The sequence below is a fragment of the Typopeltis vanoorti genome, chromosome 17 (genome assembly GCF_054136105.1).
Source record: "Typopeltis vanoorti isolate ZY-2024b chromosome 17, IOZ_Tvanoo_1.0, whole genome shotgun sequence".
NCBI lineage: Eukaryota > Metazoa > Arthropoda > Arachnida > Uropygi > Thelyphonidae > Typopeltis > Typopeltis vanoorti.
Genome location: NC_143565.1, coordinates 79,232,636 through 79,250,316, shown reverse-complemented (window position 1 = coordinate 79,250,316; position 17,681 = coordinate 79,232,636). Strand labels below are relative to the sequence as shown.

The following is a 17,681-nucleotide window of genomic DNA, read 5'->3' as shown; positions in this document are numbered from 1 at the left end:
TAGGCATCAGTGAAACTTGGCTGACAGCAGAAGATGTGGTCACTGGAATCGAATGTGATGGGTACAGTATTTTCAGGGAGGATAGAGAAGATAGAATGGGGAGAGGAGTACTGCTGATGATAGCTGATGAGTTACAGCCAAAGAAAGTAGTATATCAAGAGGATAGACATGTGAATGATAGTTCAATCGAGGCGGTCTGGTGTGAAATAGTCTCCAATGCAACACCAAATATACAGTTGGTTGCTGCTATAGGCCAGGGGGTGATATTGAATTCATGCATCAGCAAATTAGTGGAATGAGTGCAGGGTTAGTGATTATTATGGGGGATTTTAATTATAGTGATATCAATTGGAAGGAGGAAATATCACATGGCAGAAAGGAAATGGAATTCATACATCTTCTAAGAGATAATTACTTGAAACAGCACATAACTAAAGGGACTCATGGTGTGAGTGTGTTGGACCTGGTCATTGGCTCAGAGGACATATGCATAAATATAAGGTATCCTTGTTACCTCCAACTGGTAAAGGTGATCATGTGGTATTGACTTGGGAGATTGCAAAATTTGTGGATATCTTTCTTAAGAGGGGGGGGTATATACAGAACTACAGGTTAGGCAATTAAAACAAGCTTCTGAATGTTCTTACAACCATCCCATGGAAGAACATATTACAGGGGGAAAGATATTAGCAGTGCATGGGATAAAATCAGCAGGTATCTGTGGAAGGCAATATCAGAATCAGATGGTGATTCTGATATCACCATATTCCCCATGGTGATGAAGACAAACAAGGTAGGTGTTAGATGGATGAGTAGCAGTATCGAGCTTAATCTGCAAAAAAAAAAGAAGTTATAGAGAATTTACAAGGAGAAAGGCGATCAGTACACCCATGAGCAGTATAAAGCTCAAGCTAGGAAGGTTACCAGCATAGTAAGAAAAGCTAAATCAGATTATGAGAAGACCTTAGCCAAGGAGATCAAGGGCAATCCCAAAGAGTTCTTCCGCTATGTGGCAAGTAAAAGGAAGAATGACTTCAGAAGGATAACTTTAGTGGGTGCTGATGGTATTGAGGTGACCAATTCAGATGTAATAGTAGAGTTACTAAGTGATCACTTTTCAAAAGTATATCACCCAAGTGAGGATATCTCTGTACTTGTAGCAATAAGTAATGTGAGAAATGAAGTTAATAAATCACAGGTATTTAGTATATTGCAAAATTTAAATGCAAACACTGCTGTAGGTTTAGATGGAAAATTAGCCTGGATGTTGCGTGAATGTGCAAAGGAATTGTCAACACCTCTTACTTGGATATTTAACTTAAGTTTGAACTCTGGTATGGTTCCTGGGGAGTGGAAGGAAGGCAAAGTAGTTCCTTTGCATAAAGGTGGCTCTAAAACTTGGTAGTTAATTACAGACCAATCATCATCTCAGGAGTGGTGGTAAAAATATTGGAAAAGTTGGTTAAAGACAGAATTCAAGAACGGGTGGATCAGAATATGATACTCTATAGGGGCCAGCATAGTTTTGTTAAACGTTGATCCTGCCTTAGCAATTTATTAACTTTTTATAATAGAATGACATCTGAGTTGGACAAAGGAAATGGCTACACAGTGGTACTTCTGGATTTTGCTAAAGTTTTTGATTGGATACCGCATGGAATACTGTTGCGCAAATTGGAGCAGACGGGGGATGGATACTAAACTGGTATATGGATAAGAGAATGGTTCAGGGAGAGATACTGGAAAGTGGTGTATGGAGGAGCAGAGTCCAGGATGAAGCAGGTGACCAGTGGTGTGCCTCAGGACTCTGTGCTTCGGCCGTTATTGTTTAATTTGTACATAAATGATATAGGAAATAGTTTAAAGGGAGATATTCGATTGTTTACTGCTGATGCAAAGTTGGGTAGTGCAAAAAAAAAAAAAAAAAAAATCAAGCTGATGTTGAGAGTTTGCAGAATAATTTAAATAAGCTGGCAAAATGGGCAAAAGGTAATGGATATCAGTTCAATGTGGAAAAGTGTAAAGTTATGCATTTTGGGATTAAAAGATTACCAGCTCTGTGCTACATTGATGGAACAGTACTCCAAGAGATTGATGAGGCTAGGGACTTGGGAGTGTTGGTGGATAGGGAGTTTTAGTTCAGAGGACACATTACTAAGGTATCCAAGATTGCACATAGGATTAGTTGGTTATTGAAGAACACACTAACATTCAATAATTCAGGTTTACTTCTACATTTGGATTACTGTGCTCAAGTCTGGTCGCTAGGATTCCTTGGAGATGAGGAGGTTGTGGAGAGGGTTCAGAGGAGAGTGACTAAGTTGGTGAGTGATGTAAAAAATGCTCTCTACATTGATAGATTGTGAGCTTGTGGATTGCAGAGATTGGTTGACAGGCAGAGAAGATGGGATATGACAGAAATATTTAAATTACTAAATGAAAGAACAAGAGGTCAACCCTGGAAATTAAAGAAAAGTGTGGTTAACAAGGTGTGAGAACGAGGTTTTTCATCTGGAGGGTGATGAATGAGTGGAATGCATTGCCTGACTCAGCTGAGTTCTTCGTCTGTGAATGAACTCAAGAAATATGATAGATATTGTTTTGATAGTTTGGGTCTCCCACGAGAAGTCTACTGACTCCATGTAGATACCTCGTAATAATAATAACAATAATAATAATAATTGGAACAACGAGATAGCAGTAAAATCTCATGAAAAGAATGAAGCTGGATTTATTGAGCTGTTCAGTGACAATTTCCTGAAGTAGCATGTAATGGAAGGAACTTGTTGAAGTCACAAAGTATTAAACCTGATTATAATAATGGGGGGGAGGGGGGGAATCCAGTAAAAAATGTGACTGTTCTGTCTTGGTTGGTGAGAGTCATTAGGCTGTAATGACTTGCCTAGTGACTAAGTGTATGGATATTCCATTAAGAAAAGATTATATGCTGAACTTCAAAGTGAATACCCTATCATCTGGAAATTATGACTATCTAAAGAGAACACTAAGCTCAATCCCATGGAGTTGATTGCTAGATGGGAAAAGTAGGCAGTGCATGGGAAGTATTTAAACATAGATGATACAATATCAGAACATGTCCCTAGAGTTCAAAGAACGAAAAGAGTGGAAGCGAAATAGATGTGCAGTCTTATTAAACAAGAGATTCTTAAGAAAAAGATTATGTAAAAGGAATATTTTTTATATAAAGATGTTAGTTATGAACATTATAAGGTGACCAGAAGCATTACAACTATTGTACAGAAATTTAAATGAAGGTATAAAAATGAAATTGGCTCTGCAAACTAAAAATGACCCAAAAGAATTCTGTCATCATCTTGCAAGTGAAAGAAAGAATGAACGTGAAAGAATAATTCTTGTCAATGCACATGATATATAGCCATCAGATGCAGAAGAGATTGTTCAACTAATGAGTGCCAATTTCTAAAAGTTATCAAGTTGGTGTGTGTGTGTGTGTGTGTGTGTGTGTGTGTGTGTGTGTGTGTGTGTGTGTGTGTGTGTGTGTGACATAGAGCTATATGCTACCTTTGTTCTGGAAAAGGAAGAATTCAGGTATGTACGGAGAAGATACCAGAGCTGTTGCATAAACAAAATATGAATTCAAGAATAGGGACTGATAGGATATCAGCACAAATACTAAAAGTGTTCATCTGAACTGGCTGTTCCTTTGACTGTGTCGTTGAGGGTTTATTAATCATCAGACCTCAAACCGTTCACAGGTGTCTAACTATTGATCTATTAACATCTCTGGAGTGGTAGTGAATATTTTGGAAAAGTTAATAAAAGATTACATGCAGAAATAGGTTGACAGAGAATCTACACCTGGCAATGAATAGCATGGATTTAATAACAGAAGGTCATGTTTGAAATAGACAAGAGGAATGAATACACCATGATACATTTGGACTTTGCTACCTCTACTTCTAAAACTTTTGGCAGGATTCAGTATTGGAAAGCTACTGCATAAATTGGAGGATATAGGACTGGATTATTAACTACCAGTTTGGCTGATTGACTGATATGAAAAAGTGGTGTATGGGGGAATGTGAGTGTGCAAGATTCAAGGTGACCAGTGGAGAGCTAGAGGGATCAGTCCTTGGCTCATTGTTATTCAATCTTTACATTAATGATATTGGAACAGATTTAACAGAAGATGCTATTTGCATGTCTCCTGTCAAAGATAGGTAGTGAAATCAAAAATGAATGTGACATGCAATAGTTGCAGAATGATTTGAATAAGCTGGAATTGTGGGCATATGAAAACGGCAATCAGTTCAATGTTAGTAAATGTATATAACTATGCATTTACTAATATTGAATATATTGTATAGATAGTTGATGTAATATTCACAGGATTATGATAGAAACTGACCAAGCTAGGGATCTTGGAGTTTTAGTAGAGAGAAAAAGTTCAGGATCATAGAGTGAAAATTGCAAATACTCATATAACTCGGATGATAATTGCAATGCTGAACCAAACAGTGGCCAGCATGAATAAGTCATTTTGCCTCTTTATAAGGCTTTGATCTCATCTAGACTACTGTGCACCTATTTTGTCTTTGCTTTTCAAGATAACACAGATACAATGGTGGAGAGGGTGCAAAGGAGAGTGTTAAAGATGATATTGAGTTTGTGAAATGGGATGATGAGGATAGATTGAGAATTTGTGACTGCAGCTAGCAAACAGGAGAAAGTGGGGTGATATGATAAAGAAAGACTTACAAACTTTTGAAAGGCTCAAACAGCAGACCAGGAGGGAATATTTCATTTTATGGAGGGTGGTGAGAAGATGTAGGAACATGCATGGAATTTAAGAGTTAGATTTTTCTATCAAAGAGTGGTGCATGTTTGAAATTGCTTGCCTCTTGAGGTGGTCAGTACAGGTAATGTGAACAAATTCAAGAAAAGGAAGTCATTTTGCCTTTTTACAAGGCCTTGATATCATCTGGACTATTGTGTGCAGATCTTGTTTCTCCTGGTTTCCGAGGTGATGCACGTACAAGTGATGTGAGAGATATATAGTCTCACTCGAGAGTCTCTAACTCCCTGGGGGTCTTTTGTAATAATAATAATTATATTGATATACAGTGCCCACATTCGATCTTTGACAAAAAAAGAAAAGAAAAACAGACACAAGAGCAGAAATTCAGAATATGCCAATGAGCAAAGAAGAGAAGTATTCTGAGGATTTAAAAAAAAAAAAAAAACAGAAGATTAAAAAATTCAGACAGGTTACAAAAATTCTAACTTTATTGAAAAAGCTAAACAGTTCAAGTGGAATTGAGTGTGAAATGAAGAATGCCCACACAGAATTTTGTAGCAAATCAACTTGATATTTCATGTTCTTAGTGACTGAAACAGAAGAAACTACTTTAATATATGTGATTGCATAATGTTGTGTAAAAATTGTAATTTCTCATATAAGAATGGTTAGCATTTCTAGCAGTGAATATTCTGACAATGTAGAATAGATCTTCTTCTATTGGCACTATAGCACCATGTAGGGTATTATCTCCGATTTTTGGGTTTCACTACGAGACGGAGGTCATTACCCTCATGCTCAACCATGTGTAATTGTCTGTGAAGCATTGTGTTCTTAAGACCGGTTTGCCTGCTTTGCTGGAGGAAAAAAATCCTGCAGGCCACGCCCAAGACTGGATAACTTGATGTCTGAGAAAGATATTTAGCTCTTCATGTCGGAAATGAGAATCATGCAAGACACTCCTTTACCAGGCATATGGTAGCAGAGTGCGTAACCACTCGGCTAACTGCGCAGACAATGCAGAATAGATAATAACTAAAAATATTTAATTATTAGTTCCTATGATGACCTAAGGTCCTATAATTACGCCACCTATTGGTTTGGTTGGGTGTTCTTGGCTCTTGGACCTGGCTGATGAGGGTTTCCCATATGAGAGGCAGTTTGATACAACCATATTTATTTAGGTTGGGATAGTTGGTAAAAGATGCAACAAATTAGAGGAAAAGCCGCCTCTCAAATTTAAATTTCCTTCGGTGCAGTAAGGTGGCTTTTTTCCCAACAGATGCTGTGCCAGGTATCCAGGGCATAGTCTGCTGATCCTGAGTGGCTGTAGTGGTGGAAACAGATGTAATCCTTGTGCTCTGATATATGGATGTTGGCTGTCCCACCTGTTTGGTCATAGTATGAACAGTTGCAGCTGCAGGATACCTGGTACACTCCAAATAAATCCAGAGGCTGTAGCTGGTCTTTTGGGGAGCAGATAATGGTTATTAGTTTTCTGTGTGGTTCATAAGTGGTCACAAGATTGTGCTTTTTTTTTTAGGATCTTGGTCACCTTTTTTGAGACATTATGAATATAAGTGATGGTGATGGATTTGCTGTAGTCTATGTTTGAGGAGGGGGGGGGGGGGGTATGTGGGTGAGTTCTGTGTTAAATGCAATGTTATCTGAAGGATTAATTTGCTCGGTGGACTAAAGTTTTTATAGTTCCAAATTGTTGAAGGTATGATGTGACTGTTGATGGCAGTATTTACCTTGGGGGGGGGGGGTCGCAGAGTGTGAAAGTCAGAGATCCATTTGGTTGTTTTGGAACTAGGGTGTCTAGGAAGGCAAATTGTGACTATCATTTGAGCTATGCTATGTCCACATAGCATAGCCAAATGATGGGTTTAAGGGGGAAGAATTTAGGGCATTTTTCAAAAGTCTCCATGAAAAAATTAGGAGGGGGGAGATAGAGAAAGAGGGAAACCCATGGCTGTACCCTCTATTTGTTCGTAGAATTTTTTTTGTCAAACAAAATAGTCTCAGTTCATAATGAACTGAAACAGAGCTGAGATATCAGGAGGAAGTTACTAAAGTATGCTTGCATGCACATGTTTAATACCAGTGTATTAATCCCTGAAGATGCATTTGATAATGAACCAACACGGAAATGGACTGGTATTAAAATGACAATTGCTTCATTTCTTTCTCAAATACAGTGGGTAATGAATCGATGGGTGATGCCATTTTTGGGTGTTTCTTCATTATGAGTTTGTTTATTGTGCTACTGCTTTATTTACACACAGATTAAACTGAAAATGTATGTGTGTGTGCATGTGCGTGTGTGTGTGTGTGTGCATGTGCGTGTGTGAGAATGAAATATTTATTACTAATTTACAGTTACAATGACTTGCACCGATACGTTGACTAATGATTTTGCATATATTAATTAATAATTAATAAATAAATAATATCAATAATATCAGTTTATTAAACCATTCATTCTGACATACCTGTAGTCATTTCTGCCTACAGTTAGAATAATTTAAGATAAGATTTCTTTATACTGAGTAAAGAAACTGATCTCAGATTTGAGAACACTTGAGTCTGAGATCAGTAATAGCATTGCCTAAGGGAAAACCTAGTTAACATTTCAACATTGAAAAGAGATAAATAGCAAAAAATATCCACTTACATGTTTATTTTCTCTCTCTCTCCATTTAGCTAATTCTGATGAAGCCAGTTCTTCGGGTGACATCCTCACCAGTTTATTGGGCACAATTTTACCAGCAAGAATCTTTCGAAATAAACCCTGCAAATGTTAAAATAAAACAAAATCAGGTGAAAAGGAAACACAAATGTGAAAACTCATACAATATAATGCAAGCAATGTAACAGTACACTGTTACATGGGCAAATAATTCCATTTTGATTACTGATGTGAAATATCATAACTAAATAATTATAATAGTTACAATTTGTTTATATTATGCCTATTTTTCAACTGTTAAATAGTTGTTCATATTTTTCCAACTAGAAAAACCTCATGTACAGGATTATCATTAAAAAAACAGACAGCATATCCATGCTACAGTAGGATATGAACCTACAGTTTGGTAACAAAACAAATAATTACTATCTACCTAACCACCAAGGTAGGCACATAATCACTCCTGAGATACAACTCATTTCTAATTAGAAATCAGATTTAATCTGATTGCATGGTAAGACATAGTAACAGATTAAGGATTCCAGATATATATTAGTTAAGTTCTTACATTTCCTGATATCCCAGAACCAGTGTCCACACATACTACATGATTACAACAACAGAGTCTACAGTATTTGAAAATTATTATTAATCTTTTTTGTAAATGAACAACTGAAGTTTCTGACTTGGTCTATTGCAAGAATAGGTTATAAAATTTTTCTGCTCTCAAAGAATACTAGCAATGCATAGAGAAACATTTTTCATGAATGTAAGATGCTGCTGTCATGAGTGTATGTTGATTGTGTATAATAGTTAACCCTCACTATTTTTAAACTGCAACTATTTAGAAGTCATAATAATAAACTAATTTCATTTTATTTGTAAGTGCAACAGTGCACTTGCTGAATGGTTCAATATTTTAATGATGCTGAATTCACAAAGACAGTGCTGTGATGTATTCAGTATAGGTATGCAAATTCTTAATTAATATTGTCTTCTAGTTTGGTTATACTTTTTCATTTCTTTAATCTAAGGCAGTGTCTCCTTACTAATATTAAGAGAACCTTTAATGCTGACATGCTAAAATTTTACCTGACAAAATTCAAAATTTTACTTAGATTGTGTTAGGTAAAATTCAAAATTTTACCTAACACAATCTAAGAGTATTAAAAATATAAAATTAATTTTAAAAAAATTATGAATTTTTGTTGGCATCACCCTATAAAATGCAGCCAAATCAAGTGAAATCGCATTAGAAGTGGAGTGAATACAGGTGGAGTTTATGAGTTTATTTCAAATGGAGGGACACAGACAAGTGATAAATGCAGTTGCTCATACTTTTCACCAACAATCTATATGATCTGTTATTGTTTGTAACCCCGTGATCGAAGATGTCAACTGTCCTGAACATGAAAAACTATAAAGTGTGGAAATACTATATGCATTTTGATGTTCATAGTAATCAGTCTTGTGTTTGAAACACAAGACTGATTTATTACAATATTACAGATTGGGTATATGTACCAAAATATCTATATATATCCAAACCATTTGCTGGTACAACATGACAAAATTTCATTCCGGCTGGGGCATCGCTCAGTTAAACAAGCCACCCTTGTTTTTTCCGTCGCCAGGAAACCAGGGCTAACAGCGAAAAGTCAGTTACTGGAACAAATCTGAAAACACACCCCAACTCAACATCACCAGAGTTAGAGATCGGTACAATCAACATAAGAAGCCTGAATGGCAAAGAAATGGAGCTAGCCGAGGAATTAGATAAGTACCAGATCGACATAATAGGGGTGACTGAAACAAAAAAGACCAAAACTGGTGAGATCTTTCTGAGCAATAAATACAAAATGTTATATTCAGGCAATGACAATCAAGGAAAAGAAGGAGTAGCCATAGTATTCAACACAAAATATGAGGCTAATCTTCTTCAATGGCAGGCAGTCTCAAGTAGAGTGATTTGGGCAAATATGAGAATGGGGAACTGGACAATGAGACTTATTTGTGCCTATGGTCCCACAGAAGGTTCTACTAAGGTAGAAGTGGAGAAATTTTTTGATGCTTTAGAAAAAGCAACTGACACAATGAAAAATGAAAAGTTGGTCCTTGTTGGGATCTGATTAGCAGAGTAGGAAATGACTGTCAGACATACAAAAATATTTTGGGAAAATTTGGAGAAAAGAGCAAAGCTAATAATAATGGCAAATACCTGTTGGATTTCTGCGAAGGATATGAACTGGTTATTACTAACACCATGTTCCAACATAAAAATGTGCACAAATTCACATGGAGAGAAGAGGCAAGGAATAAGAAAAGTCTCATTGACTATGTTATTGTTGATAGTGATGTTTTCTCCCTGGTGCAGGACACCAGAGTGTACAGAGGATTTGAAATTGGAAGCGATCACTATTTAGTCTTGAGCAGGATAAAATTGAATTTCATATTGAAAAGAATAACATGTAAGAAAGTTTTAAAGCGAATAAAAGTTGAGCAGCTCTCAGATGTGAACTGTAGACTAAAATACACAAAGATTATTGAAGAAAATATGAAAGAATTTGAGAACAGGAATAAAACCTTGGAGATTCAGTGGCAAACTCTGAAAGAAACACTGATTGATTCTGTCGGAGAGGCATGTGGTGAGGTTGTCTGCAAGGATAAAAAAATCAGAACTCCCTGGTGGACACAGGAAGTTAAAGAGGCAGTGAAGGAAAAGAAGAAAGCATATCAAAAGTTCCTGTCAAATAAGTCAGCTTGTGCTCTTAGAGAATACAGAGACAAATGCAAGAATGCTAAACACTGTGTAAAACTAGCTAAACAAAAGTCATGGGAGGACTTTGGCAAGAATATAAAACATAAATATCAAGAAGGTGGCAAAATATTCTGGAGGTTGTTGAAGAAGCTTAGGAATGGAGGAAAGTGTGCTGTAAAAGGAGTTAGAGATGATAAAGGTGACATGAAAACGGGAGAAAAAGATATCCTTGAAGTATGGAGTAATTACTTTGAAAAACTTCTAAATGAAACAAGCAGTGATGACAGCACAGTGCTAAAGAACACTGACCAGGCATGCAGTCAGGAATACATATCCATACTTGAAGTAGAAAAAGCCATCAAAGGCTTGAAATGTGGAAAGGCAGCAGGAGTAGATGATATTCGACCAGAAATGCTGAAGTATGGTGGTATAAGAGTCTTACAGAGGCTGCACTGCATAGTTCAGAAAGCCTGGACAGAGGGACGAATTCCCGATGATCGGAGTAGAGCTCTCATAGTACCCATATATAAAAAGGAAAATAAAACTGAATGTGAGAATTACAGAGGTATATCCCTACTGAGTGTTCCTGGCAAGATCTATGCAAGTATACATGAGAAACGGTTGAGAAGAATTGTGGAAGAAAAGCTTGGTGAAGAACAAGCTGGATTCAGGCCAAATAGAGGCTGTCAGGATCAGATCTTCACTTTACGACAAATAGTCGAGAAAGCATGGGAATATAACAGAAATCTGTATTTAAGTTTTGTCAATTTGGAAAAGGCATATGACAAGATGCCAAGAGAGAAGCTATTCAATACGCTACAGTTATATGGTGTCAATGGGGCATTATATCAGGCAATAATTAGTCTTTATTTGAGTTGTAAGTCAGCAGTTAGAATTGAAGGAAGTACAGGAAGATGGTTTAATGTTAAATCTGGTGTGAGACAAGGATGTACATTATCCCCTCTGTTAATCATTATCTATATGGATCACATTATGAAGGAAAGTGTAAAAATGATATCAAAATTGGAGATGTTAATGTCAGCTCTTTGCTTTATGCGGATGATGTTATACTTCCAAATAAATCCGCTACAAGTCTGCAAGATTCTCTGACTAAATTGAATAGCTGTTGTAATAGATATGGCATGAAGGTCAGCAATAAAAAGACAAAGACAATGAAAATAGGCAGAATCATTGAAAATGTCAACTGTGTTGTGAATGGAGAACCTGTGGAACAAGTGAAACATTTCAGTTACTTAGGCACGATTTTTACTGAAGATGGTAAATTAAATATAGAAATAGACAACAGAATCAGCAAAGCTGGTATACGGTAGGAAGTCAATTGAATAAATTCATATGGAATAAGAGAGAAATTAGTAGGAACACTAAATTAGCTGTATACAAGACAGTGTTCAAACCAGTTTTAACTTATGGATCTGAGAGCTGGGTCAGTAGTATAACACTTGACCAAAGACTATAATCTTTCTCAGGACTAGATATGAGAGTCCTGAGAAAGATTACAGGCATGAACAGATGGCATCAATGGCAATATCATATTAAAAACGAGGATATTAGGAGAGAACTTAACATTGTCAACATCCAGGAATGCATTAGCAGAGCTAATCTCAGGTGGTATGGTCACTTAAACAGAACGGGCGAAGAAAGATTAGCAAAACAAGTGTTCTCTGCCAGGTTGGCAGGAAAACGACCCAGAGGAAGACCAAGATATAGGTGGATTGATACAGTACAATGTGTCTTAGACGATAGAAATATAAGATCTGATAATGTTGGAGTCTTGACAAGTAACAGACTGATTTGGAGGAAAATTGTAGATAGGAAGTTAGTAATGATGTAATTTTTTTCATGTAGTACTATCATATCCTGTACACTCCTTGAGGGTACATGGCAGGAATTTGATGATGATTAATACTCTTCAAAGGACAAGACAACAACAACATTTCGTGACACCTCCAGGGAATCCAAAGACTCATCGAGGGAGGGTACCTACTCTACAACTCTATCTCTGCCAATCGATCACTCACCAATGTGATCTACTTCCACCACTGCAACTAGTATTTTTACAGTCAATCACAAACATCCATGAAATTCTTGAACACTATATGTTACCAGCATCGGAAGATTTGTGTGATGGCGATTTCCTTTTTCAGCAAGATTCAGCTTCTTGTCACTCTTTCAAGACCTACTAGATGGCTCAAAGAAAGGCAAATCAATGTAATTTGTTGGCCAGAAAACTCACCAGATTTAAACCCCATTGAGAATTTGCGGGAAATTATGAAGAAACATCTTCAAGAAGTTGCCCCAAAAAACAAAAATGAACTTGTTTCTAGTCCACAGACCATATGGGCATGTTTTGATAAAAAAAGACTGCAAACTGCTAGTAAATAATATGCCCAACCATTTACGAATGCCATAAAAGCTAAGGGGAAATGCAACAAAGTACTAATTATTATGCTGCTTCCCTTGACTGTAATTTTTGTGCATTTATTTTTGCATTATCCTAATATTTTGAGCCATGATAAAAATTATTCTAATTTTGTGAATATTTTGAAATAACAGTTTTCTTATAATTTATATTACATTTTTATGTCTTTAGATGGTTATATAATCTACAAAGTATGTAGATTTAGATTTTGTTAATTCATGTTTGGTAATAATTATTTTCTATGCAATAAATTAGAATTCCAAATCATTCAACACATTTTCAAATACCTCTTTTGGTAACATTACCACCTCATTCTCTTTTATTAAGTGAGCATACTACCATAAATTAGTTCTGCTCACATATTCTTGATTTATTTTTATTTTTTTATGTAAATCTTAAATTAACATATGGTCAGGATTATTACAAATAATCCTGAAATGCTGCTATATCCCCAAAGTATGAAACTTTTTTTCAAGACACTTCAGGCCCCCAGTAATCAGAATGACGGTCGTCTCAATACTTCTTACACTGAAGTATGAAACTGACTACCACCTAAAGAAATTAGTTACTGTGTCCACTTGGGGGAAGCAATTGGTGTTGATCTGGGAGACTGTAAGATGTGCTGATTATTCTGTTAAGAAGGGGCATAAGTGGAATTATAAGGCTGATGATTATGACAAGCTGAGAAGTCAGCTTTCAGGATTGCTTTGGCATGAGAATTTGAAGGGGAAAGATGTTGATGGTGCATGGGAATTGTCACAAAGTGTTTAAGGAAAGCAGTATACTGTATTGCCAGTCAGGAGGAGAAACCAAGTAGGAGAAAGACGGAGGAATAGTATTATTAAGCAGGAGATGCAGATAAAGAAAAGATTGAAAAATAAAAGAGGTGATCAGCATACCCATGAGCAGTACAAGGTACAGGCAAATAGGGTGACCTGAATACACTGACAAGCAAAGAAGTAACTGTTCCACTTTATAAGGCATTAATAAGACCACATTTGGACTATTGCACAAAGATCTGTCACCTGGATTTCTTGGTGATGAAAAATTGCTACATAAATAAATAAATAAATAAATAATTAAAAAAAACACACACACAAGGATGCCATGTGTCAATTTGTAACTTGTTTCTACAATTACTTAGTTTAGTGCTGTGTGCCTGTCACAGTTAATACTGTGCTCTGATGATGTCAGGTAGAAAGCAATGAAATATTAGTGTGTTTAATAAATGTATTTTCTTCCTATTAGTGTCATTTATACCATTAAGCATTATTATGAACGATGAATGGCACCTAAGACTTTCTTTACATAGAGAAGATCATAAAGGTGAAATTTCTTTACCTTATTTAAAAATGTCATGAATAAAATTGCTACCATGTTAAAACTTAAAAGTTGCTTTCATGATGTGACATAAGTGTCTGTGATGCTGTGGTCACCATGACAATCCCATTCATAATTTACGAGACCATGTGTATATAAAATTTTCTGCATGTACGGTATAAGGACACTGGACAGACAGGACACTTGGAAGAGATTTACATAAATGAACATATTAAAGATGTAGAGAAAAGGTGAGTTCACAAATTTGGCTCAAAAAACAAGAATGCCATATGCTGGATTTAATTATGTTGGCAAATTCAAAGGAGTTGCTGAAATGACACATTGTCAAACATATCTATGGTAGTTCAAATATTAGAAGTCTTAAGTTTATAAATTATTCAAATTAAAATATTTTATTATTGATGAAGTATGCCATAAAGCAGGCATGGGCAACCATTCCTAGTTCGGGGGGGCAAATTATCATTCTGTCTCCGAGTCAAGGACCGGACCAAATTATTAAATAAAATAAATTAATATTAAATGAATTAAAACAAGTTGCTACTTCATATTTCATTTATATATAATGCTTTGGTATAAAGCTCTACATAAATTTTATAATATAATGAACGACATAACAATTTAATGTGAAGACTGGCCTTGTACTTCAACTACGAGACTATCAATATTAACGTTAATATTATTTAAGGATAATTGCATAGAATTTTTGAGGTTTTCGTCCGTTATTCTTGTCCGAATTTTTTATTTATTGTATTTCATCCTCGAAAAAAAATGTTCACATATATATGTGCTGCCAAAAAGACAAATGATTTTTCTTGAAAAGGCACGTAAATTTGTAAATTTTTCTTCCACCAAATAAAATTTATAAAAATCCGTCAAAGCAATGTTGTTAAATTGCGATTTTAGCACTAAATCTGCCTGAAGCTCAATAAGTTCCATCTGTAAGTTTTCTGGCACATTATTTACATCAGCATCCATCAGACGAGCAAATATAGCGAATGGGAGTCTTTGTTTTTGAAGTCGGCAAACCGTGTATCAAATTGCTGTATTAGTGCCTTCAGTTCATTTCCATAACAATTATAAGGGATATTTTTATGTAGGAGTAGGAAGATATTTTAGAGTAGGAAAATTATAACAATTTTTAGCTCTTATCTGACTTTCCAACAATCTTAGTTTATTACAAAAAGCCTCGACATGTCCATGCAGTTCATGAACCAATTGTCCTTCTTTTTGCAATTTAAGATTCAGTTCGTTTAGGTATCCGGTGACATCTACAAGTAATACTAAATCACACACTCACTCATCATCTTTTACTTGGTTAATTGTGTTTCCTTTTATGTCCATAAAATCTGCAATGTCTTGTCTCAGATCATAAAATCGTTTTAACATTTTACCTTTACTCAACCACCTCACTTCACAATAATAAGACACATCTTCATAATCCGAAAATAGGTTGCTAAATACTCCTTAAATTGGAAGTGATTAAGTGCAAGTGACTTAATAAAGTTAATACTGGCTACTACAACTTCAATAACATTTGTGAATTTAATCGGTTTTGCACACAGATGTTGTTGGTGGATAATGCAGTGAAAATTTGTTAAATTTACTGGATAGATCTGAAGTTCTATTGCTCTTTCATGAACTACTCCAATAAATCCCTTCTGTGCACCAACCATTGCAGGGGCTCCATCAGTGCATATACCAGATAGTGAACTCCATTTAAGCCCAAATCTCTCGAAGACTGTGTTGACTGTTTCAAATATATCTTCACCGGTTGTTGTTCCTTTTAACGGCCGAAGCGCCAATAATTCTTCTGTGATGTTGAAATCCACATCAACTCCACGAATAAATATTGCTAGTTGTGCTGTATCGGAGGCATCGGTGCTGTCATCCAAAGCAATTGAAAATGCTTCCAATCTAGCAATCTTCTCTTTTAAACTTTTTTTGATATCATCAGCGATAATTTCTATCCGTCGGACAACAGTACGTCTCGACAAACGAATATTCTCTAAGTCTTTTTTCTTTTCAGGACATATTATACATGCAACATGCAATATCCAGTAGACATTCTTTGATAAATTCTCCTTCACCAAATGACTAAGAATGCTTAGCGATTTTTTCGCTTACCACAAAGCTGGCTTTGACAATGCTGTGGTGCTGCGTTCTTTGTTTGTTGAACATTTGCTGCTGTGTATCCAAGTTCTTCTTCAACTTCTGTATTTCATCTTTTCGTAGTTGTCCATCAATTTTTGGGTGATCCGCATGTCTTGAAGTAAAGTGTCTCTTCAAGTTGTATTCTTTGTTGATGGATTCGTTGCACAGCAAACATACAGGCAAACCTTTATTCAGAATAAAATAATAATCCTCCATCCAGTTGTCTTGAAATTGACGATTCTCTGCATCTACTTTTCTTTTTTTTTGCAATAACCCCTGACATTGTCCCAAATTTATAAGCGATATTCAGAACTGTCAAACAAAACTGTCTTCTACACCGCAGGCACTGAACAGAACACAACATCAACGCGGGCACCAAACAGAACATAACATCAATGCAGGCACTGAACAAAGCACAACAACGCAAATACCGAACTGACACATTGTAACACGTTCACACATGCCGCTAGTCAAAGTGAGAAAAAGACCTTGGTTGGAGAAAACATAGTGTGTTTTGCGCAAATCATATGATGTCAGCTTAATGCGAGTTAGTAGAACACACCATGTTTTCTCCCACCATGAATCAGACAAACTTCGCTGAAATAGATTAGGGCTGGATCAAAAGAAGTAGAAGGTCGGATCTGGCCCGTGGGTTACCCATATGTGCCATAAAGTGTAAGAAACTAGTAGAATTAGACAATTTTTACTTAAATGTTTTTGTCAATGAAGTTTGCACTGGAAGTAATACTATGAATTCATAGAATGTTTTTTCCCCCTTCAATTTCTAAAGAGAAGGTTAACTGGAACACTAACTGTTGAAATCAGTATGAAGGTTCTGTATTATGTTTGCATTTCCAAAGAATATCAAATCGTCTATGAAAATCAATACCAGATGAAAGAGAATACTACAGCATAGATTCCATTTGGGTCAAAAATAATTTAGCAATATGTACACTTATATTATGGCCCATCAAAAGGTCATAAATTAAATATAAATATCTTGATTAAAACCGAAGTTTTGCAGGTCTGGTAGATAACATCTCCATTTTCAAACCAACAAGCTGAGTGCTTAAATCCCGAAGTAGGCATGGAATTTTTTGAATCTCTTTACGTGATTTATAAACCACTAGTTTGTTATTGGGGGGGGGGGGGGAGTCAAATCTCCAGAGCAGGGTTTTTGAATAATCATATTCTTAATGATAAGTATGTTATTTTCAACACAAAACTTAATGTAAAAGGGTTTGAGAACAGGAAGCAAACCTTGGAGATTCAGTGGCAAATCCTGATGAAAACAATAAATGATTCAGCCAGAGAGGTATGTGGTGAGGTTGTCTGCAAGTATACAGTTAAAGAGGCAGTGAAGGAAAAGAAGAAAGCATATCAAAATTTCCTGGTGTATAAGTCAGCTTATGCACTTACAGAACACAGAGATAAATGTAAGAAAGCTAAACACACTGTAAAACTAGCTAAAGAAAAGTCATGGGAAGACTTTGGTAAGAACATAGAAAATAAATATCAA

The 17,681-nt window shown here is 35.9% G+C and overlaps 1 protein-coding gene across 8 annotated transcripts in view; it reads right to left on the bottom strand.

Annotated features, from left to right (window-relative positions):
- The window catches only part of pps (protein partner of snf), a 553,267-nt gene that overhangs the window by 192,539 nt on the left and 343,047 nt on the right, over positions 1-17,681 (bottom strand). For all 8 annotated transcript variants that reach the window (XM_090406767.1, XM_090406772.1, XM_090406773.1 and 5 more), the window contains one exon: positions 7,458-7,574. In XM_090406767.1, the coding sequence (XP_090262893.1) occupies positions 7,458-7,574 (117 nt within the window). The remainder of the gene's footprint in view (positions 1-7,457; positions 7,575-17,681) is intronic.